This window comes from Aquila chrysaetos, chromosome 7 (assembly GCF_900496995.4).
Source record: "Aquila chrysaetos chrysaetos chromosome 7, bAquChr1.4, whole genome shotgun sequence".
Lineage (NCBI taxonomy): Eukaryota > Metazoa > Chordata > Aves > Accipitriformes > Accipitridae > Aquila > Aquila chrysaetos.
The window spans coordinates 44844674-44869469 of NC_044010.1; the positions used below are offsets into that span (position 1 = coordinate 44844674).

Here is a 24796-nt window from a genome sequence, read left to right on the forward strand (position 1 = left end):
TCAGAATTAGCTATGGTGAGCTCGTGGCACAGAATGAGAGCTGATAAAGTTTAATGGCGGAAGAATGGGAAAATGCTGTGTTGGACATATGACAGCAATCCAGGGTGAAATAAGATTTTTAAAAGTCAAAAGAGATGAACAAGAATGACTCTGCGTTAACTCTAAACCATAGCCATTCTAATAGCTAAAAAATAAAAATAAAATAAAATCACATTGTGAGAGAGCTTGGCTACCATCAAGTGCTCAGTAACAGCAGAAAAGTACATGGTATGAAATCTTACTAAATTACATGGTATGAAAACGCTCACACCATGTATATATCACTGGAGAATAAACAGGGTTATCGTTCCACTAGTGGTCCTTTCAGTACTACAGCTCACAGGCATTTATGTCAGAAATTGTTCTGACATGGACAGTGGCTATTTATGGTGCAAGAATATACACGCTCCTGAAGCTTCCAGCTCCGGCAGAACAGGAGCACAGAGGGCTTCTAAAACCTTGGCAATCCATCTTCATTAACTGCGCCGTTCAGGATAATCTTAGGAGTTTGCTTGTTGGCCTCAGATTCTTCAGCCATACGCTCTGGAGGCTCTAGCTCACGGTACCTTCTCCGATAGACAACCCTTGAGATTAGGGTTATCAAAAACATTTCCATGATGAGGAGCTGCTGGGTCATATCTGCCAAAAAAACCCGGGAGGCAAAGAAAAGCCCCCAAAAGGGGGAAATGACTATCAGACACAAAATGAATACCTGGGTTATCAATTTTCATCTGTGCAAAAGGAACAAGCTTTACCACCCTGTCCCCATAACAGAGCGTCTCTCACACTTGGCAATAAAATCAGTCACAGAATTACAGTATTGCCCATCAATAAGCATGCAATAAGTTATGCATCCAAAACGCAAGAGATTTAACAGTAACTATGCACGTTGGTTTCTTTTCTTCTCATTTCTGATTCCAACTCTTCTCATTATCAAGTTTTTCTCTGCAGCTATGACAACTATGAAACTCTTGTTATTGTTTGTTAAGTAAAAGCTGAGATTCTGCAAAAGCTACGTGATCCCAGGAAATTAGTATTTTGGGAAAACACCAGATATTGCAGTTAGCAACACTGAGCTGGCACCTTTGTAAGTAAATGAAGAAGATCTTTCCCGGAAGAACTTACATGCTCCTCTTGCTGAAGAGGAAAGTGGTGGAGCACAGGGAATGATTCGTTGCATGGCCAAGATATTGATAATAGCTGCCTGCAAGTGGTTCAGGATGAGAATAAACTGCACCAGAAAGAGAAAACAGATGCCTTAGCTACCAGAAAAAGGTTTATAGTTCACACAACAATTCTGCTTTTGTAACGGACCCTTTTTTGCCGCATTCCTCCTTTCTTGCCCTCCCTCTCCTCCCATCTACGAGCAGGCTGCCTGCCATTCTGCAGAATTCATCTTTAGCTCAGGATGATATTGCTCTGAATGTGAGTATCATATCAAACCTCTGCTTGGAAAGTCTTTCTTCTCTGCCCTTCATTTGGTAGGTGCAATATACGTAGACCTCCCAGCCGGGATTTTAAACAGTACTGAGCTCTGAATAATAGGTAATGATGTTTTAAAAACTTCCTGTTAATTTGACCTATGAGCTTACGTTCTCCCTTAGTGGAGGAAGGACTCACAAAGAATGTTTTTTCTGTTGTCTCCTCTCTTTGCCACAGCAGGGAGATGTGGTGCTCCTCAAGTTATATGAGACTGGTTTCTTTGCCAGAAGGGATGAAGGAGTCTTCGCAGCTTGGGTTCAGCAGCAATCACTTATGCACGATATTACGTGCTATTCGCTGAGCTAGGCCTTTGCTACCTCAGAGATATCAAAAGTGTCTCTCTAGCTGCTGGTGCAACTGTTTGAGTATAAACCCTCGCATTAACAGAGTTTGCCATCCTAAACCTGGATTCACCCTAATGCAGCTTTGCAGGTGTGACTATCCTGTTTATTGCATTTGTAAGTGCTTAATAACTTATTTAACAGAAACCTTAGCGCACCGGCCTTTCTACAGGTCCTGTTCAAGAAGGATGCATATCCAAGGGTTCTGCTGTACTCTCTTCAGGTTGATACGGAAGAGGGTGGCCCGGTCCCTGGGCTTTTTTGGTCTAACCTATCTGGTTCTGTTCCTTACTATTTAATGATTCCCAGTCAGTATTTTCATTATTATCTAACTCTGAAGTGCAGAATGGCCAAGAAAAATGTTGTCAAAGGAGAACATTGTGATATGCTGAAACAGTTTGAACAACAGCCACCCACACAATGCTCCACATCCTCTCCTAGTCTGTAAAAGTACACACCAGCATTTTAAGATTGTGTTTCACGATACTGCATCTACAAAGCTTCCTTCAGGCCCCGCAGAAGGTGCTGTTTTGATTTCAGTTGCCTAAAGATAAATGGATTTTACGCAGCTTTCACATCTCCAGCACTCCTGAGAGACCAGAGGTAAATTGGCTCAAGCTGAAACTGAACAGCAGCCAAGGAGAGTGCTTCAAAGGGATGCAGCTTTAATCAGGTAAAAATATGCCTTTGCACAGGGAAAAAAAAAAATACTGTAACTTTTCAACAAAGAACCAAGAACCAGAAAGACGGTGTTATATTAGCCGTTAAGAGAAATTCTTATCAGAAATATTAAACTTCTCACCTGATAAAGAGCAAACTTTGGGATGATCTTCTTACAGTTAAGGAGAGTCCTAACTTGTTGAAACATGATTCCAACTGGCCACAGAGCAATAATGGTGAGGACACCAACGAAGCAGCTAATCCATATTGCAGCTCCTTTGGGAGATAACTAAGAAGCAGATCAAACAAGCGTACCTACAAAACTTTACGGTGCATTTTACTATTTCCAGGAAGAAGTTGTGAACTGGATGATGCAGATGTTAAAATGCTTGTTTCTATCTCCGTGAAAGCTGATGGCAGCAGCAGCTGCTGGGGTTTGCATGGGGAAACTGCACAGTACCAACTGGAGTGTTAGCACAGTGCTCTCACCCAGCAGGCAGGGACATGTAAATCTGTTCATCCTGGGAAGGTAACAAGTGACACAACCCCTCAGTCCGACCCCAGCAGCACCTGGGAACGCTCAGCAGCTCATGAGAGCTTATTCAGCATGACATCTCAGAGGGGTAATTTATTTTATACCATAAAACAACAAAAAAATTTATTAATTTCAATCTGAGTTATCCAGGAGGTGCAAAATTATTAGCAGATACAGACTTCTGCATCATCTTGCAGCATACATGGTACAAAGCAGAAGTACAGTGCTATCTTTTCTACTTTGCACAGATATAAAAATCACCATGATTTGCAGAAAAAACATAGAATTAGGCTTCCTGTTTAGATGCCAGTACATAAACTTGTTTCTTAAGGCTGTACCTTACAAAACACAGGGCCAGTACATCCCCCAGCGCAACTTGCAGTCCCGCTATATTCTAATCATACAAGCTGAGAAACATATTGGAGCATAATCTGATGCCCAACCCACCCTGATGCCCAGTTTCTTTCCAAGGGAAGCCAGGAAATGGAGAGTCTGGGGGAAGGCAGAAATTATATGCTTCAGGGTCTCAAAAGAATACAGTAAGGACTTGGAAGTGCTCCCACATTTCACAGTTTAGCTGTAGGCTAAGATACTAACATCAACCCTAAAACCTATGGATTTTGTGGACCAGGTCTGATTAAAATATTTACTTACATTGTAAAGGGTGTAATTGCCATTAGTCCAAAGCACTATTGATAAAAACATGAGCACGGGTCGAAGGAAAGCAAACTGAAAGGTGCCCAGCTTCAGCCAAAAGAGAGTTCGTCTGGAAAAAAACAAAACAAAACAAAACACATAGGCCAAGATCTTATTAGCAACCTCAATAACAATCTTTGGATACCATCAGCTGCAAAACTTTCCCACTCCTATAGCATGCACCTAAAATCTGGGGAGGAACAGCTTCAAGATAAGAAAATCCTTCCAAGAATTACCCAGTGTTTATTTAGTAAAGTCTCTACAAAGATAGTACTTTTCTTGTTCTGCAGCAATTGCATACTAACCAAAGCTGGGCAAAACGTGATGTCTTTCTCTGCCCTGAAGCTAACCAGAGAGCCAGTAGCAACATAACCGGTTTCTGAACAATAATGCCACTTGCTCTTGCCTTGTTCCCTTACTATTTCAGTTCTCCGATGAAATTGGACAATTCAGCCTTTCTGTTCAGACACTTCCTAGTCCTGTGGCAGATCAAGAAAGGGAATCATACAGACCTAGGTGAAAGGACTGACAGTTTTTCAGTGCATCTTGAATACTACCACATAAGCATCTGGTTTTGCTCCTCTGTACTCCAACAGAAGAAAGGAACTGTCTTTCACTTGGCAAACTGCACGAGGCCAGCAGAACAGCTCAGGATTTCCTCACTTCTGTCAGTATAAACTGGAACCAGAACACAGCCCATACACAGTAAGCTGGCCAGCCAGCATTAAAGGCCGCCAGGAAAGGGGCAGATGCAGTTTCTAACAGAGGGCATGAAAGCTGACTGACCTGAACTCTGCTTCAGCCTTCACAGGACAAGCTGTCACTGCTATGGCTGGCTCACGTTTTAGTCTATTAATGTGTATTATTTCCCATAGTGTCAATGTTGTCTTCACTGTAGCTCCTTGGACCCTTGGGACTGCCATCAGAGATGCCTCAGCAGACAACAGGCTGCCATTTAGCATGCTACAGGATATAGCCATGAATGAGTAATTATAGGAATTGCTCAATGAATATAACTAATAACCACAGGATTATGAGCAGCACAAACACATTTGGAAAGGCCTGCAACTGGCCAGCCATTTAGTGTGTGTGCCTTTTCATAGATTTATTATTCCCAAAGGGCTTTAAAGAATAATATGACAAACAGTGCAGTCACTGCAACACCCCGAGTTGTTTCCCTTGTCAATGCAGGTCTATCTTTCTTGACCATCAGACTTCTTCTGTCACACCTCTCCCCATTGTATGGCTTGTTACTTTGCCTCATCTGTCTACTGTACCTTGTTAGTTTTCTCAGGACTTCTCAATAGTATATGGTTTTTTAAAAGAATGAATCCCTCCCTTGGAGTAGCTCCCTGTTTCCCCATAAGATACCTACGGGAGGAATATGAGACTGACCTTTCTCTGGTATAGATTGCTCATATTTCAAAAAAATTGTACCCTGTAATGGGAAAAGGCTAGAATTCAGAGGCAGAGACAGCAGATGGGCTTCCCAGTGCTACAGACACCAGAGAAGGAGCCCTAAGCCCTCTGTAAAGCAAAAAGCCTTTTTTTTTTTGAACAGGCAGCTGTCCTTCCCCCCAGCAGTAGTAGGCAATATCTAGCTCCTGAAAGGAGTTATGATTAGCTAATATCATTCTGCATAAGCTGTCACCGGACTGACCAACAGGACCGCATAGTAGAGGATCCTCTCCCAAGCTCCCAGCCACCACAACCTATACAGAGGGTGACAGAGACGGAAAGAAAAACAAATATACTGCTGACATGTTAGATCTATAGCACAGCTCTGTCCCATGGCATTTCTTCAGCTCTGACTGCTGAAATGAGCCTGAACCAATGCCCACGAAAATTAGTCGGAGTCATTATCGGTAGTTGCTGATTTTACATCATTGTATTACATCCATTTTTGGAGGTACATTTTTTGGTTGATTTACTACCTATTCTTCTCGGTGCTCCCTCCATGTAAATAACTAGTGTTATTCCATTAAAATAAAATGATGGAAACAAGACTTTAAATTCTAATACCGAATGAGGCAGTTTAAGGAAGAATTATTACAATAAAAAATAAGAATGTTTTTGCAAATGCATCACAAACCGCTATGCTGCTTTCTGTTTGCCGCTTTCATTTAACCAGACAAAGTCCCTAAGGACCCTCTGACACCGATGTCTGGGCCCTCATAGAAAACTCTCTGTCTTGCACATTCAATCCGTCAGCTTTTGCTCTTACTGAGAGAAACATTCTCATACTCTGTGCCAGTAGGAAAGCCCTGGGAAATACATGAGGCTTCCAGGCTGTGGAGCAGCGTGTAAATGACAGGGTGACACTAGCCGGAGGAGGAGCCCCACCAGACAGTGCTCAAAGGAGGCAGAGTTTATGTTACAGTATACAGCCTCCCATCGGTGCAGCTCTCCATCCTCACCCCGCTTCTCAAAGACGCATTAATACTAACTTTAGTAGAAGAAAATATTTGCTTTTGCCTCACAAGACAATGCCACTTCATTGAGATCAAAGCTTTCCAGGAATTACAGCTATTCTTTGTTCTAAAAATTCTTTTAATCTGAAGTAGTTTTAAAGTCAAAATCAGAATGAAACATTTCAATTTCATCGAAGTAAGAGAAATTTTCTTTCCAGACAGCCTCAATTTGACAATTCTGCTTGTGAAAAGTACCCAATTTGGAGACATTTGTTCCCTTCTGGAATGAAAAGAAACTGAAATCTCAATTACTAGGTTTTCTACGGTAGAAATTCCTCCTCCCACACACCACTGCTTACTACAGAAATGGTTTCTTGGAAGAGAATGGGATTAGTTGGGGAGATACCACAGTGCACAACATTACTATGAGTGGGAACACTGCACTGGGTTAAACTGAGAGAGCTCATACTCTCGACTCTTATGCAAAATTCTGCACTATAAAAATGAAATAAATTAGTGGTGGTGTACAGCCCCGAAGCGATGGCACTGTTTAAAAGAGACGGCTTGAGACTGACTTTCGGGAAGCGGGGAGGCCCTTTGCTGTAAACTTGGCCTTGCCAAGTTGGCTCAATCCCAGCAGCCGTTTTGCAGCTGGGAAAACTTAAAGGACAACTCACCTAGTGATGCGCACACGAGGGAGGCAAAGGCAGCAGCAGCAGCAGGGACCGGTGCTGATCTTGAAGTGACCATTTTCAAAACGCTTGAGGAGCAGCTTTTGACCTCCGCACTCTTTAATCATCATCATCAGGAACTTGTGGATAACTATGGCAAAAAATCTAGGAGAGGAAGAAAATGCCAGCTTGAACATGCCTGCGCAGGCCAGTGCTGCCTTCTGTCCAGGGTTTTTACAGCTTATGCTTTGCAATCAACAAAAATTCTAGCACTAGCTGTAAAAAAACTTCTGCTTTCCATCACCTTGGAGGACCAGAACTGCCCTAACCTCACCGAAAGAGGAATAAACTGAGGCACAGAGCAGCTGTGGAATTTCCCAAAGCTGCACTGGTGGCTGGTTGGCAGAGTCAGTATTAAAGCACAGGTTTTTCTGGCCCAAGTCATTACAGCCATATTTTTCCATCAGTTATCTAGTCCTGACTGGTCCAAACTCTTTAGAACAAGTCCTCTTCCTCCTCTAAAATAAAAAACAGCCCAGCAAACATGGCTAGGTTCATGTATATATATATAGCTATCATCAAATGTGCTGGCCCAGTCAGGGTGCGGTTCCTCTGCAGCCAAAGCTGATCCCCACCTCTCCCTCCTTCACCGCCTGCACATTCTCAACCCTTCCCAGGAGCTACAGATTGTGCAACTGCCCTTTCCTCCCTGTCCCTAACCGATTTAGGGAACGGCTTCACTGAAATCCAACCTCACCAAATAAAAGAGGTCCTCTTCAGCTGCACTGCCTCCTTGAAGGAGCTTTCTGTGCAGCTGGAGACTGAGTGGTAGTAGATGCAAGTGAGGGGACAGGAACCTGCAGCTTGGGCAAGGGAGGAGCCGGGGGGGGGGGGTTCAGACAGGCTTGAAGTGCCACAGGACTGGATTCCTGGAAGTTGCTGGCAATCTGCACTCCCTGCACAAATTGCTGCATGCTCCCTGCTACTGTGTTTTCCCTCCTTTTTTACTCTACTCTCTTAGTAAATGCAGTGTGACGCGGGGTGAGGCTATTCATGAGAGTCTGTGACACTGTCCTGCAGTGGGTTCCAAAATCATCCCAAAATCAACTGCGGAGTGCCCAAGGCCACGGCATCCCCCCACCTGGCTCTGCCTACCAGGGCTGCGCCATCACCTCCAGAAAGCAAGGACCACATTTCTCCCTTCTTCTCTGTGCATGTCAGAGCTGTCATGCTCGTACAGAAAGCGCTTTTATCAGGAGAACTGTGGAACATTTTTACATTGATATACTCATCGGAGGTTCACTTGCCACCATTAATAATAGACCTCCATGGCTCATCATTAGTAAAAGCGCAGAGAAGAAGTCACAGGTCAGAATCTCATTCCACATGACACGCAGAGAGAGGAAAGAAAGAGTACTGCTTCAAAGCTACTGTCAATCCGAGGGATCAATTACATGCGAGTCACAGATCTTTCATACTGAGGTTCCCACACTAGGGGACTGTAGCACTGGGAACTGCTTCAGCATTTTCCACCTCAAGAAAAGAGCTGCCAAGAGATTTCAACTCAAACCAAAAATTACTAAATTGTTAAATTTACAAAATGACTGTGTTTACCAAGAGCAGCAGATGTTTAAAGGGAAGAAATTCAGGGTTTGGGGCAACGTCTAGAAACAAGCAGGATACTCACACTGCTGCTGTGAAATCTGTAAACATTGTCGAGCGAGGAATCCACATGCCAATGCATGAAGTAGTAGCAATCACCTACAGAGAAAGGGAGGAGGGTTGTACCAAGGGCAGAGATAAAGCCGGTTCATGTGGATTTTCAGCGAAACCCTACTTTCAATTTCATCACTTTTCCATGGTAACTTACTGGAGCTGCAGCATTAATCCAAATTATGACTGATCTTTTGAAGGAGGGAATTCTCCTGTAGATGTAGACCGCTTCCTCTATAAACACCAGATTGGCAATTAGTGTCATCAGAGTCAAGACTGCAAAGAGAAATCTCCCTGGTAGGTCAAGGCCTGCAGAGAGAGAAAAGAAAACAGACAGTTCTGATTTATTTCGTAAGCATTCCAAACATTTAATGTAAAGACACCATCTCTGAGGGGCTTCTTAGCTCTATTTCTGCAACGACTTGCACTCATCCTTAGCTACATAGACAGACCACTGACTTCACAGGATGATTCAAATACTTAAACTTAAGTTCATGACTAAATCTTTCCAGGATCCACAGACAGCATATGGGAAGAATATGCCTCCGTGTTCTCAAAGCATTATGCAAAAGTCCCCTTCAGAAAGGTGGAGTTCCAGGACAAATGTCCTTAGATGGATGTAAATACGTAACAGAATATAAATAAATACATAATATAAATAAATAAACACATATTCTGGGAACTTTTTCCAGGCAGACAACAAGCAAAAATGTATTTACTCAGTATTAGTGCTTTGCTTCCACTGTATGTTCATAGGCATGTTTGTGCTTAACTTCCTCGGGCACGCAAACTTTTTAGAGGCCCGGTGGAAGTTTCTGAGGCAGAGGAACAATGCGAGGATAAGCCCCTGACGTATCTAGCCTGAAATGACACTTGACGCCTTCGCCAAATTCTTTTTTACTTCTCCCTTAATGCTGGGTGCGGGTATCAACATTTACCCACGGCTGATGGGTTTCACTCTCCGTTGACACCGGGTGTGGGTATCGACTTTTACCCACAGCTGATGGCTGAGGTGTGTTTTCTCCCAAGAAAGCTGCTTCTGGGGACAGAGGAGAGCACTGCTGTGGAGCCACGCTTAATTTAGGAGAAGTCCACGCTCACCTCCGGTACCCACTCCCGCCATGGCCGTAGCCTATCTAAAGGCGCACCGAGCAGCGCCTTGCAAAGCTCAGCCTTTGCCTCAGCCTCTTGAACCCGCTCCAGAAGACCCCAACCCTTCCAGACCACCTCTCCGGGGCCATCTCCCCATCTTGGATCTCCTCACGGGGGGAAGCCTGAGCCCCGGCCGGCGAGCAGCCGGGCTAGCGGGCAGCCCCCCCTCGCCCTCCTCCCCGCCGCCATCTCCCTCACGCCTCCCTCCCTCGCCTCAGCCCGGCCGGGCTGCCGCACTTACTCTGGAGAAGCTCCCGCGAGTAGGGCGGCTGGCCGGAGCCGCAGGACTCCGGGTGGAGGGTCCCGTTCGTCTCACCCTCCATGGCGGCCAGACCGCCGGCTCCCCGCCGCGGTGTGGCCGGTAGCACCGAGGCGGCGGCGGCGGCGGGACGGGGGAGACGGGGAGGGGGGGGGGAGAGGTCGGTGCCCGCCCGCTGGTCCCTAACGAGGGCGGGAGACCGCGGTGCAGGGTCCGGCTGTTCGGGGCTCGGCCGAGGGGACGGTTAATAATTAGCCCGGGAGCCGGGGCCGGGCGGGCGGCGGGCAGGGCCCGGTCTCGGCGCTGTCCTGCCTCTTGGCGCCCGGCGGGGCCCGGCCACCGGCGGGTCGGTGTCTGTGGAGGTTCTCGTGTGGAAAGCACCGAGCCCCCCCCCCGCCCCACGTCCCCTCAGCCCCGTCCCCTCAGCCCCGTCCCCTTCCTTCACAGGCCCGGGGTGTGAGGGAACCTGCGGTCGGGTCTCCACAGGAGCGCGGGCTGCCAGCCGAGGACGGGGGCTGGATTGCCCGGCGCCATGTCCGCCTTCGCCCCGACCCGGTTAGAGCAGCGTGCGAGGGGCTCTGCGGAGGAGGAAGGTTGCTTGGTCAATGTAGGAGACCTTCAAAGGGCTTTCCATGGAGCCCACCGCCAAAGACTCGCTGACCATCTTGGCTGCCGTGAGGTGAAAAGCTGCGCCGTCTTCTCTCCGCCGGCTGAAGGCGAGCACCTCGAGGGGAGGAACGCGCCGAGGGACTCTCCGCTTTCCCGCGTGTTTCACCTGCTGGAAGGATCCTTTGGGCAGCCTGAGCCTTTTCAGGCTGTTTGCAGGAAAAGGGAATGGGCAACGAAATCGTAGAACCGTTTAGGTTGGAAAAGACCTTTAAGAGCATCAAGTCCAACCGTCAACCCAACACCACCATGCCCGCTAATCATGTCCTGAAGTGCCACGTCTACGCATTTTTTGAACGCCTCCAGGGATAGTGACTCCACCGCTTTCCCTGGGCAGCCTGTTCCAACACCTGACAACCCCTTCAGTAAAGAACTTGTTCCTAATATCCAATCTAAACCTCCCCTGGTGCAACTGGAGGCCGTTTCCTCTCGTCCTAAATGATGGAGTTTGGTGACCCACCGAGTTGTTCTGGGTGATCAGACTGAAAGCTGGCTGGAAGAAGCAGCAGAGGGATGGTTTCAGCAGGCGACAGGCTGTATCAATAAACGCGGTGTTCAGGGGGAGGGGGACAGCCCAAACTACCTATGCGATGATGAGCTATTGCCACTCAGGAAAAAGATCTTGGGGCCACGGTGGATAGTCCTCAGAAATGCCAGGTGAGGAATCAGCGTGGGAGAAAATGCAAAGGAATGCCAGGAATTAGTGGATAAAGAAGGGAAGACACAGAACAGCTGAAATACATAGGGAGGCCTCCCTTCATCAAGGTTTACTCATCCGGAAGAAACGGTTGCTAGCAGAGGGGGAGATAGCCCTAATACACCATGCAGTTTCTACCCAGTTTGCTTGACTTTTTATCAAACTGTTTGAAGGTGATCACATATTCCAAAATGTGACTGAAAGCTCAAGTAAGGATTTGCTGAGATGGAAAGATGGCCCAAGGGCTTTGAAGGTTCTTCCTTTGCAGAGACAACAGGATTCCCATCTGCTGCTATTTTGGTTGCCAGCTCCTTGTATTCCCTGAAAGCTAAAAATAAAAATCCCTTTCCTGTGAATCCCTTTTTTGAACGAGGCAGGTTTGTCAATTGCTTTTGTTGAAGAAATTCACACGTTAGGTATAGGAGTGAAGAAATTCACACGTTGGGTATAGGAGGTATATCCGTTTCTTCCAGATGAGTAAACAGACTTCCAAATAGAAAACAAGCTGGAATGACATTTCAGGAATTTTGCCTGTATCTTTCTGCAGCTGGGCAGCAGAAGATGTGCTGGATGGAGGATGCTCTGGGCAGCCTGTGAAGGCTGGGCAGATACCACTATTCTAACAGCCAGTTACTGCCGCATTCCTCCTGGTGAAACTGTAAAGCTCTCCTCTTCACCTTCATGGTGAATTCATGACAATTTTACTGTATTTAAAAGAAACCCAGAGTCTGCTTTGACTTAAGAATTCCTTGAAGAATCCACACAGTAACAACTTTGGAATTGACAGTCTTTCTTCAGTCATTCAGCAATACCAGCTTGGAGCAAACACTGCAGCATACACTGGAAATAGCGTTAGAGAATTTCCTGTCTCAAACCCATAGAAAATTAACAGGTTGAAGTTTAGAGGTTAAGGATTACTTCTCAGCTGCTGTTGTAGAGATCCATCCTACTCTCTCTTCTACTGGAGTCTCTTGCACAGAATAGAGCCTAAAAACAAAGCCACAAACCTACTGCGATTCCTTTTTGTTAGAAGCGCCATTTGCCATCTTTGGGTCAAACCTTGGATCCACTTCCTTAGAAGCTGCCATATGTTTCGGGAAGCATGCATCACCTCTTCCTCACATTCCGGGCTATTTCCTGGCAACAATATTTGCCTGACAGTCCTTAAATTTAATAAATCAAACTGAAGAACACGCCATGACCCCTCAGCTACCACAGTTGGAGGTCTGCTGCTCCGTGCACACTTTCTTAGCCCAGGCTTATCAGCAGTGCCCTCTCCGCACTGGCCTCTAAGCCAAATGCCAGGTCTCTACACCAACAGCAAACCCTTTAAATCCCCAGGAGCCCAAGTACCTTCTCCCACCAGCTTCACTATTACAGTTTTTGGTTTAACCTTTTAGTTTAATACATGGTATTTGCCACCTTCAGCAGTAGAAAAGTATTTATAAATGGATCACCTATCTGTTTAGATGCATCAAGAGATGTTCCTCAGAATAAAACCCACCTGTGAACGCAGTTCCCTGCCTCTGTTTACCAGGGGCTTTCGAGTACTTTGTGGTTTAGCCCCCACCTATCGATGGGCCAAGCCTATAGACAGAAATCCTGATGTCAGCCCTAGCTCAGAAGCTGAACAGCAGGGGATCCTGCAGGCTATCTCACAGGACAAACTCAAAGCTCCATCGCACGGGATATATAAGATAGGCTAACATATTTTGGTTGTAGGCAAGTCTAGCAGACATCATCATCATCAGTGCAGATGGGAAATAACAGTCAAAGACCTTTCCTGGGGGGAAAATTATGTTCAGCTGAGTTCAAGCTAACAAGAAAAGTTTGTATTAGAAAAATAAATCGATTTTCAGTGCCGCAGATTTCTCCCAAGTTCGGATACCCAACCAGCTAAGAAAAGTCAGCTAAAATTGTCCAGCTTCCAAAGGCATGTACAGGTTTAATAATGAAATTAAATCCTGTTTTTCTCAGCTATAGCATATTATACAGATGAACTTAGATGCAATGGCCTTTTCCACTATAAAGCCATTGACTTTTCACCTACTGCCTGCAATAAACTACCCATTTCAGAAAAGGTGGCTCATTAATATAAGAGAGGGAACATCTATATCACTGTTAGAGAAATTAATAATGGAATTTGCTTGTTATTTGGATCCTGGCAGCAACTATAAAAATAAAGAAATACAGTGACAACAATGAAATAAATTAAGATAACAAAACTAAATTGTAATTTCCTTGCCTATTCAGATGGACAAATTTTTACATGAAGAAGAATATCTGGTGTGCCAGAAGCTTTACATCTGTGCTTTTAGGAGGAAAGCTTAGACAAAGACTCTTATCAGTAGAGAAGCAATAAAAGAGAAAAGAGAGAGGCTTTCATTAAATCTGAAGCTAACAAGTTTGATTTTTTCTCACTCCCAAAGTAGCAAATCAGTTTCTGGCAGTCAATATAGGGGAGAAATACAAAGAGGCAGAATCAAACTATTATTTTTGTAATATATTGTTACACTTTCATCCAGATGCAAGTAATTATTTGCCTTGTCTTACCTTTTTAAAGTAACTTACGAGCAATTGGATGCGGCAGTAGAACAACAGAAAGGAAATTCGCAGTACTTCATAGTAGAACAAAGAGCTGAAAGAACTTTATAAAATTAGGACCCCAAATTGGTGGTAAGGGGGGGTAGCCAACAATCAGCATCCTGAGGGAGAATAGGGGCAGGTAGTGCTTTTTCTCTGCCATTGCTGTGATAAAGTACACATATGTGATTGCAGAGCTTTTCAGCAATGGAAGAAGTTTTTCCCCAAAGGGGTGTTGATGAGCGGTAAGACAAATATGTCTTAAGGACCAAGTAAATGCCACTTTGTGAGCATCTCATATGTGTCCAAGGGCACTGATGGGCAAAGACAAACCTCACAGATCTTCAGCATCAAAAAGAATAAATTAGGATTAAGAAGTTCTTTGCCTAGGGTGAATTTCTGTAGATTTTTCCTTCCCAGTCTTGATTCATAATCCCCAACTTCTAGAGGAGGGCTGTCAAGAATTTTGAGAAGTTTTTGTGTCAAAAATGCCAGTTCATCCGAACCGATGCTTCTGCTAAGAGGGGTGATTTTTAAAAGGTTTATTGAAAGGAAACAATTTTTAAAATTTGGTTTATGTGGAAACATTTCAGTTTGACATTTCCTTCATGAACTGTTGTGCATCTGCTGTTCAAAGCAAATTTTGAAATCTGAAACATTTTGAAACTCATTAAAACAAAAAATAAAGGTGATGGAAATCAAAATGCGATATTTCAAAATTAGGAAATTACGCACAAAATTGATTTGTTTATTGTTTGTTTATAGAAGTTTCTGCTTTTCGGCTTAATTCAGGGCACCAGACCTTAAGAAAAGCTAAGGACCTCTTTATGGAATAGGATAAAAAAAAGCCAAGGACTGCTTTATGGAATAGGGTATGTAGAGTCAAGACAACTAACTATGCTTGAGATCATGTTTTACAGCTGTTTCCTGGAGGGGAAAGCAGGAGTCTCTTTAGAAGTTACTGATGTTATTCTGACTGGGAGACGGCATCTCAGGCACACTGCCGTTAGTGTCTAAGTCTGCTTCTTCCACAACAGTCAGGTGCTGGGCAAGACAGATCATGCATTTCTTCCCACAGGTCGTAACATGACAGAAATGTTTTTTGCTCCTTCTGCATTGTTATTACAGGGAAGGGGAAAAAAAAAAAAAAAAAAAACCAAACCAGAACATGCACACACAACAGTAAAACTGTAATATAATAATGTAGTAATATAGTAAAAAACTAAATCAAAACACCCTCCAAAACTAGAGGTATGTTGTTTTGTGTAGCAAGCAGACCACCCGCTAGCAAGCAAGCAGAAAAGAGGATACATGTATGAATGCAAAAAGTTGTCAGCGTGGGTTTTAGTCACCATAGCAGTGAGACTGCCTGCGCCAGCAGCCTGGGCACGGGCGAAATCCTGGACTGTCTACCTACAAAATCAGTGCTACAGCCTGAAACTGTACTTTTTGCCTTTATACAGACACAGCTTGTGAAATTCTGGAGCTCAGCTTGCAAGCAGTGTTACAAGTAAAGGCTGGGGAGGTTAGGTTGTGTGTTTATATTATCTGTTTCTTCTTCCTCCAAAATGAACCTTATTTCTGCCTGGACATGCACTCCTGAGGTTTTTTTCCTGTAAGTATTTAATAGAAATTAGGTTAAGAAAGTAACAGTCAGAAAAAAAAAATGTTGTTTTCAGTTTGGTATTATTTGAAAGCGACCTCAATTCTACAGCTCTCCCTACATGCATGGGAAATCCACGGTTTTAAAAACATATTGAAAAGCCATAGGCAATGTCTGAGTTTGCACTGAGCTGTGAAGATGAAAGAAGAGCACAAACATCCTGCAAAGGGCATTCAATTACTTATTTCTGTTCTGCAGTTTGTACGCAAACAGAGCCAACAGGAGCAGTGAAGAGATTTTGGTAGAGAAGCAAGGCTGGAGCACAGTTTGGCTGGAAAGGAAAAGCAAAACCCTTCAAATGAACATTAGGCACTCATTTGCAATAGCTGAAAGATACATCCTCTGCGGGTGAAAGCTGGAAGTTAGGCTTCAGACAAATACCAAAACAGGGCAGGAATAACTGGATGGTACGAGATGTTATAAAATAATATACAGGGCACAGTAAACCAGAAAAAAAAACCCCCAATGAAACTGTTAGCAAGAGTCAGAGACTGCATGGCTGTCTCTAGCACATCTCCCTTTCTTTGTGCAAATGGGGTTGGTACCCCAGATCTGTGTGTGTGTTGGACAAATGTGCTCCCGACATAAACCTGCTAAGCCAGGCACAGCTCTTCTTTGGAGACCGGGGGTGTCCATCCCCTCCAGGACATACAAACCTTGCTAAAATATCTGTGGTTCTGCAGAACAGAAAAAAATAACCCGAAACGCTAACTTGCAAAAGACCCCATATCTTTCTTCTGTGCACCCCTGGATGTTTTTACAACAGCTGGCAACTTGTTGCAACCCGTGATGGGTTTCACCTTAGGGAGTTGGTGTGTTTGGTGTGCCTGCACTGTCCCCCCCCGGGGGGTTTCCCTGACTCTCCCCCAGCTCGCAGAGACGGGCAGGGGCAGCTCGGGCTGCCAGAAGGAAGGGGACTTCGGAGAAAGCTGTAAGGTCCTTCCCAAGGGGATGGCCACGTTTTGTGTTTTCCAGTACATAACAGCTAAATATTCATTCACATCGTGTTAGTAGTGCCTTGATAATGAATAACCTGGACCATTCTTGGGTTTTATGATATTGTTCCCTTAAAAGTCCCAATGTTTTGTTTCCATCGTATCTGCATTTGGACAGAAATAGGGATCTTGTGACTACAGTGAAGAAGAGTCACAGTAGCTGTGGTATCTTTTTGGTTTTGGCAAGGATTTCGTTCATCCTACTGTGGAAGTCAAGCAGCCTGTCTGAGTCTCAGCTTTTCTGTCTGTGCAATGGCAAAACTGCCCTTGCCGGCAGAGCGGAGCGGCGGAAGCGTCCCTCCGGTGATGGTTGCAGAAGGACAAGAAACATGAAAGTCCTTCTTGATCAGCTGTGGCGGTGCATTTCTTTTCCCCTCTCGAGGCTGATTTACGGATTTGGGAAGGCTCATTAGGCCTTCGCATAAGTGTAACGATTCAGGCAGTTAAGCGACCCTTGGCTGTGCCAAGAACTCTTACGCAGCTAGGACAGGGAGATACGCTCTGCGTCTCAAGGACTCCTGCTGCCCGGCGGAGGTGGGGGGACGGGAGTAGAGATAGCCCGTTCTCATAACAACCTGCAGCCTGTTCTTTCTCATAACAACCTTGAGACACGACAATCCTCCCCTGACAATCTTGGAGCACCCCGTATCTATGTTTTGAGTTATTCTCCAACCGTCGCGGAATTTTCCAGCGCAGCTGGGATTCTAGCAGTTTGTTAATGATGAAAGCCAATCATCTCCTGAACCTATCAACAGCGGTACTGAGTGAGGCTCTTTGAGCTCTCCCGGACCGCAGCGGGCTGCGGCCAGCATCTCCCTCTGCGTGGGACGCCTCTCAGAGCTCGCAAACCAGACGGTTTGCGAAAATCGGAGCTCTGTTGCCGAAAGCCAACGCGACCCGTGCTGATTCTCTCCGCTCCTTGAGGCTCGACCCTTCACCCGTTGAGACAAATGCCGAAGCATTCGACGTGGATATTTTCACTGACCTCGAGGGGAATTTTTAACAGGTATACCTCTTTTCCTCTCTCTTTACTCTCTTCTATTCTCTTTTACTCTCTTTTATGTATTTATCTTAGGGCCTTTATGCATGTGTGTGTACTAACCTGAATAGTCTATAGTAAGTAAGTTATAGCAAGTGTATTATAAGTTAGTATGTTATAACAAGTATATTATAAGATATATTATAAGTTAATACTTTCAAATTTTTACTTAAAGTACTGTCATGATTTTTATTCAACTGTGAATGAATTTTAGGCTGCTGTTGTACTCATAATCCGTTTAGATATAAACCGTTGACCAAGTCTGGGACTAGGAGTCGATCCAGCCGCACCTAGACTCCGACAGGAGTTTAGAAAGCAAGGGGGTCTTCTCTGAACCTCGTGACTCAACGGGAGGATCTTCTTTACCCTTTGCCACATTTCCTTTTACCCTATTACATTTTCGGTCCCTGTATACATAAGTTTAGTTTGATACTGATTTAATTTTCCTGTGTGCATTTTATACGCGTACTAAGTAATAGAGTGAACCTTGTCGACAAATTCTGTGAAGTCACACTTTTACACAAATTTCTATTACATCATTTTTCTATTGCTAACACAGTTGGAGGTGATTCTTGAAGCGATCTGAACCTCTCTGTCTCATTTTTTTAATTCCCCCCCGCGACATCACCATACAAGTAGACAAGTGAATTCTTCTGATACTTTTCATATTTGGGAACGTATCATCTTTCAGTGATTCTGTAAAAAGTCGTCACCAAATTCAATTGTTTAGTTTTGCAGGGCAGAACTGTTATGATTTATTCCAAAGGTCTCATTTCCAGAGAGAGAGAGAGAGGGAGACACTGCGTAATTGTATTAGCTGGTATTTGTATTAGCCAAAATGCAGGTTCAGATCAGCTTACTCCTTGAGCATAATGAACCATGAATGACTATAAATAATCACATGCTATCAGCAGCTGTCCACATCATCTTAGCAGCCGTCAGGGGGTACAGCTAGAAATCTGTGGCCATCCAAAAAGCAAAATGGAGTCTGAAGTAATATAAAAAATCATCACCAAATAATTGAAAGAACAGGTTCATACCAGCCTTAAAAAGTGAACAAACAGCATCACTGTAGTGAGCATATGTTTATATTTAGAAGTTCCATTTTCTGTGCACTTCTGCCCTCTCAAGCCTTTGAATGGAATCTGATAGCCATGATTTCATTTCTGGTGCTTTAAACAAATGTGCTACAAAAATGCCACCTTCTCCTAATGCAGCTCTGCCTAAGCAACACCGACATACTCCTGACAGCTTTAACTCTCGTGATCCACCGACAGGGAAGATAGATTACGCATTAAGCAAATTTGCAAAGACCTGCCAGAGATGAAAAGCGATTTGAAGTGGAATAGGTGTAATGAGTATTGTCATCTGCTATGTACGTATCTGGATTTTATCTGAATGCAGTTTTCTTCCACTCCTCGCACACGTTCATCCTACTTAGCTCAAAGTGTTAATTTGTCATCCTTTACCATCTGGAGTAAATGCACACATAGGACGTAGGCACACACCATAGTCATCCTGAACTGAGACACAGGCTCCTGAGTGATTGTGAGTGAGAGCTCCGGTTTGCGGAGCCAAAAGACCGCAGAGCGGGACTTTCAGGACATCGTACCTGGCTTAACTCAGGAGGGCTTGCTCTGGCAAAGGGTCAGTACCTGTTTTCATTAGGTGAAACTCGGAGCCTGTCTTTCCGCAGGGAAGCAAAAGTAGCATCTGCCAGCAGACAGCTTGGAAGTTCCTGATTGTCTCTTTCAAGCTAAGGTAGAAACTCCTGCTCCAAATGTCAGAGTTTTCCGCATTTCCAGAAGGTCCACCTCTGACCCGGTGGCACAAAACGTACACTGAGGCGACTCACCTTTGGGTAGGGTACACCTTGCACGTTCCACTGCAGCAGCTTGCGTACGGGTGGGCAGATCCTCCCCAGACACAGCCCAGCCCGGTCCCACCGCCCGCGCTACGCGCGGCAGCCGGGACAGCAAAGCGGCATCGGCTGGCCACCGGCGGGCTCGTAACCCGAGGGGAGGACGTCACCCCCACGCCACGCAGCACCCCGTGCTTAGAATTGCGTGAACGGTTACGCTGGCGCTTTGGCAGCAAACTCCGGAGGGATGGGAAGGCCGGGGCTGAAGAGCAGGAGGAGAGATGTGTGCGGTGGTTTTGGTGAGGGCTGGGACCTTGAGGGTGCAGGACTTGCTTTGGGCTCTCACCCAACAGCCAGCGGCTGAGATTTAGTAGAAGACTAGCCACGTCTCTCCACGGTTTCCCCGCCGTCAGGCTGCTCTGAAGTTAGCAAGCTGTTTTCCGTGGCATTTCTGCATGACCGAGGGTAGCTGCAGCAGCGTATCCCAGATGTCCACCTTGTTTTAGTATCAGCAAAGCCTCTTTTAATGCCTGTCCTGGGACACTATCGTCCCAGACAAATCTGTCAATGTAAATGCACACACTTTATCAAGGTGAATTTCATCAGCATCTGTTTCAGGAAGGAAGGAGATGCTTTAGAGCAACTAGGAACTGTACTGCTGGCTGCTTCCTTTTTATTTCTTGAAGCATTTTCAAAACAGCTGTTATATATTCCTCTCCCATTTCATCGTCTCATCTCAGGACATGCGATAGATATATTCCAGAGTTCCTGAGGGGACAGAGATCATTATAAAGAGATTGTTAAAGAAAAAAAATCATAGGAAAGAGAAAGAAAACCAGATGTTTTGCATGCTAGTGAGGCAGATCTGTGGGAAGAGATAATTTTATTAGCCTGACGTGAGTAAGCTGGGAAAAAACAGGACAACTTTCAGATGTGAGCAATCATCAGAGACAGCAGTGTGTCAGTGACATTTTAAAAGATATATTTGCTTCCCAAGAAAATTTGTGTCTCAAATACAGTCACCTCAGGCAGCTTTTTGACTGCAACTATGCTCAAAAGGCAGAAGCAATTTTAACGTACTATGAGCTAGCCCCTAGAGAGACCTTTTCTGCACAGCTTTCTCTTGGGTTGATGAATTCACTAAATATTTTCAGATACTGCTTACATTCCTGATAGCCTCCCTCTCTCTTCCGCTCATCATTTTGTTAGAACAACTTTTTGTTTTACAGGATAAATTGTTCGTGTTAATGTGTAAGTTGCAGGGCGTGTGGTCTATCTGCGACCCAGGCAAGCTTTCCTACTCTTTCTTGGCAGTTCCCATGGCAGCATCTGTTAGCTCTCCCTTAGTCTAACATCTTTCTGATTTCCCTCCACTTGCCTCTTTATTATCTCCTCTTGCCACCAATTTCCTCTTTCCTAGCATCTGACAAGTTGACTAGCACCTTCATATAGCAACTATCACAGCTCCCCCAGCATCTTTCAGCCCTTGCTGACAGCTGAATAATATGGTATCTATCTGTCCTGTTTCAGAACTGTCGTTCCCACACAATAATTTTCAGAGAATAATTTCTCTGATGCCCTTTGTTTCTTTTTCCTGTGTCTCCCAATTCTACATAGTCAGTTTATGGTTTCTCCAATATTTACTCCCCAGCAATTCGTTCTGACTTTGTAAGCAGAAGCAAGAAGCTGAATAAGTTCCACCTGGAACACTGAGCTGTGTATTTTGGGGAGGGGGAGGTGTTCAAGTCTCACAATAGAAAATTATTTTCTTCTCTCACTGACAGGTAATACTTAGGGTCCAATTTCTGCAGTGCAAACATTTGCATGGCCTGAAAGTAATTTATGTAAACATTTGACAAACATTGCTTGGAATTTACTATGGCTGAAAATATTCATGTCAGTAAAACTAATTCGGTGAAATGCTTGCAAAAAGCCACATTGTTATCTCTCTAGAAAGAATGGGAACTTCATAATACTTTTTTTTTCTTGAAGTCTCATTTTCTGCAAGAATCTCAGCTTTTGTTCAAAATAAAAGTCAATTTTTTGGAAGGTATTTTTATCAGAAAAAAATATTGAAAATGTGATCTATATCCTAAAGTTAAAAAAAAAAAACAAAAAACAACAAAAACCAAAACCAAAAACCCCCAACAGAATACAATAAAAGATATATATCTCTTTAAATCTCATCATTCTGTGAACCAGGCTTGTAACAACTTAGTCCAATAAGCTAGAATACTGAAGAAAATGTATTCAAACCAAAAGCATACTTTTAGTGATTCTTGGGCTATTTTTGCAACACTTGACAAACCTGTTCCCTTTTTAAAAGTCACGTATAATGCCTCTGGTGTTTAAAAATAGATAGACATAAAGCACAGCATTATTATATACTCAGTATGGTTCCCAAATGCATTCATGTGCTTCTGGTTCTTGCAGTTTTGGAAGAAGGGGTGTTTCCTTGCCTTTACTTGCTTTCTGCCTGCGCTTCCCACTGCCTGTAGTGGCATATATATATATATATATACACACACACACACGCCACCACCACCATATATAAAGACTATCAGGTATTTGTATACACGGAGAAGATGCCACTGAGTCTTCTCCAGGCTGAACAGCCCCAGCTCTCTCAGGCTCTCCGTGTATATGTGCTTTAATGTGTGCTCACCAACCATTTGATGTGCTCAGCTGCATCCTTGGAATATTCTGGTTTATAGATGCTTGTTTATACTTCTCTGATTTATGAATGTACCTGTGTATGTTCCGTATGCTTAAATAATTTTATAATGCCATTACGTTCTTACCTCTGCATCTGTAGCAGATAGATAGCAGTCAACAAGAAGTAAACTACACGAGCAGGGCCTTCCTATATACCTGAAAAAGTCAGGAAAAACGACTCACCTTATATTTTGTGTATTCGATACAACCTCAGTGGCAAAGCTCTAAAGCAAAAGTGAACCATTACCTCTCCCCACTCCCTGCAAGGGTTTCAGAGGGGAAGGGAAGCCTAAAAAAGGAGGGAAACCCTATTGATATCTCATGGGAAAGAGGGGAGATTGGAAGAAAAGACTGGTGAGCAGGCCTGAAACGTGTGAGTGTGGCTGATGCTGCTTCATTAGTCTAAGAAGTGTTTCTGTTAAGAGTCATCCCTTAAAGTGAAGCAAAGCTTTTGATGGCAGCAGAGCCCAGGAGCTGGGGCTGCTCTGGAGGGCATGGCGATGGTTACCCCACCAGAGGCCAGAAGAGGACAAAAAAGCTGTAGATAAACTTGGCTATCTTATGTTGTCCTTTATGTTGGCCTCGCAAATGTTTTCTTTTTTTATCCTCAGCTAAAATAATGTTGTGAAGGCAATTGATTTATTTCTGAGAATGAGTTGGGAAGATGAACTCCCTGAGCACGAGGATGGTTAGGTGTCATTTTCTCACGGGGGATGAGAAGCGGAGGAAGGGACCCAGGTGACCCCCTTTAAATACAGCCCTTCGTCCTCCCAGCCAAGCCCTGGCAGAAGGGCTAGGCGGGGAAAAGAGGCACCTTTAGATTGCCTATTTGCAGCTATTGACTTGGTTTAATTTTGGCAGGTTCCTTAGGTATTACAGGACAGAACCACTCCCTGCAGTCAGGGTTGTTCTGACAAAAATCATCGTAAAACCATTAATTGTACAATCCTGTCTAGCTGCTTCTTTGGGAGTGTTATTCCACTGCACTAAGAGCCCATGAACAAATATTTCCTCTTGCTTGTGTAACCTGGGTCAAGTCCCAAAACGAAAGGTGCTCCGTAAAGGGCGGAGAGCCTCAAAACCGGAGCGAGCTCCTTGCCAGGGACCTCTGCCTGCCCCAGTGGGATTAAACCTGGGCGAAGGGGAAGCCCCTCCAGAGGAACCTGGCTGAGCCGGGATGGAGTTATGTGGACCCTTAAGCCCGTGGCCAAGCTGTACGGCTCTGCCGTGACCCCGCCGCTGAAGGAGACGTTACACCCGGAGGCCAAGGCCGTGCCGTAGGGAGTTTTGTGCCATAGCAGAGGCAGCACGGGGAAAAACTCCGCGCCGGGGGCCGTACGACGTGCCGGCCACCGCGGGCGTGCAGGCAAGGCTGGTCTGCCTCCCGCAAAATCCGCGGTGGCGATCATCACCCTCGACGCGGGGATCGTCATCCACCGGCAGCAGGAATGGGGTGGGGAGGGACGGAGCCCCCGGGGAGTTCGGCACCCCGCCATTCCCGGCTCGTCGCGTGCACGCACGTGAACCGCCAGGAAGCCCCTTCTCCTCCTCTCCTTCCTAACCGCCGGCATTCGGCTCCGAGGGGTCGACGTCGGGGACCTCGCTGACTTTTTGGCGATGGAATGGCCCCGGGGGCTCTTCTGGGGAGCAGAAATGCGGAGGGAGGAGGCTCTCGCTCCACCTAACCTCAGAGGAGCCCAAGAAATAGCCCCACGCGACTCGTCACTAGAAGATCTCCTTGGGAAACCCGGGTCCAGTTTTCACGTTTACTACCACGTCTGTGAAAACGGGAGCACCCTTCAACCCGCCCCGGGCTTGGGTGAAGCCGTGCTCCCCACTAAAGGGGTAACGCCTGGGGCTGTTGAGGTGCTATCAAAGGTAGCAGCATCCTGCTTTACCATACAGCGTGATCACACGCTGCCTCCGAGTTTCAGAACCCGTGTGGGTATTTGCAGAACGAAGAGGGTAGCTTATTTGTCTGCAAATTTCTTTCATTTCCCCTCACCTGCTTTGACTAGTATTTGAGCGTGTTGGCATCTCGCATCCCCATAGCCGTCCTGCATAGACTATTTGTCCTCGAAGAGTGCTTCTGTCTGATCACATTTCCCGGATCTCTTTCTTTTCTAATCCAGAATCAGACCTGGACAGTAAATGATTTCTTCTGCCTCATAAAAGTATTTTGATATTAAAAAGAAAGAAGTTTTTTTTTTTAAGCTTTGGGAAATGGAGGTCTTTGAAAATAAGGTTGAAGACAGAAAAACTAGCTAGAAGACAAATGTTGGGGAGAGGCAGCGTGCAGGCTATGCACACAGTGAAAGCTCCACTGAAACTGGAAAACAGTGCTGTTCTCATGAAAAGTTTTCATTGCAACAAATATGACACTTTTATGATGACAAAATTATTAAGTAAAAAGTCCTAACCACATGTACCCCTGATTCCCTTCTTCTACAACTATGCGATACCTTTCTTTCATTTCTCCTGAGAATACCCATATATTTTTCATCTTGTTCTCCCTTTCTTATAGAGAAATGAAGCAGAATAATATTCATAATTCTGTAAAGAAAATGACTTTCGATACTATTCCCTTGCATATTATTTTTGTAAGGGTTAGCCATAAA

General features: G+C 44.9%; 1 protein-coding gene across 2 annotated transcripts; it reads right to left on the minus strand.

The window, feature by feature from the left end:
• Positions 1-34: 34 nt before the first annotated feature.
• Positions 35-10254, minus strand: LOC115344038 (organic solute transporter subunit alpha-like). Of its 2 annotated transcripts, XM_030020797.2 has the most exons (8): positions 9942-10254; positions 8706-8857; positions 8523-8596; positions 6842-7000; positions 3712-3823; positions 2665-2811; positions 1165-1270; positions 35-678 (listed from the first exon to the last, which is right to left on the minus strand). In XM_030020797.2, exons 1-8 carry the CDS (start codon positions 10021-10023, stop codon positions 491-493), a joined length of 1020 nt encoding a protein of 339 aa, XP_029876657.1. In that variant the 5' UTR covers positions 10024-10254; the 3' UTR covers positions 35-490. The 2 variants fall into 2 exon arrangements, with proteins under 2 accessions (XP_029876657.1, XP_029876658.1); XM_030020798.2 differs by lacking the exon at positions 2665-2811.
• Between the last annotated feature and the right edge of the window lie 14542 nt (positions 10255-24796).

Excerpts from the sequence above, each read along its gene's own strand:
- LOC115344038 (XM_030020797.2), bottom strand. The coding sequence starts at position 10,023 with ATGGAGGGTGAGACGAACGGGACCCTCCACCCGGAGTCCTGCGGCTCC. Across the intron at positions 8,597-8,705 it reads GGATTAATGCTGCAGCTCCA|GTGATTGCTACTACTTCATG; the intron begins GTAAGTTACCAT and ends CTTTCTCTGTAG. Across the intron at positions 7,001-8,522 it reads ACAGATTTCACAGCAGCAGT|ATTTTTTGCCATAGTTATCC; the intron begins GTGAGTATCCTG and ends TTCCTCTCCTAG.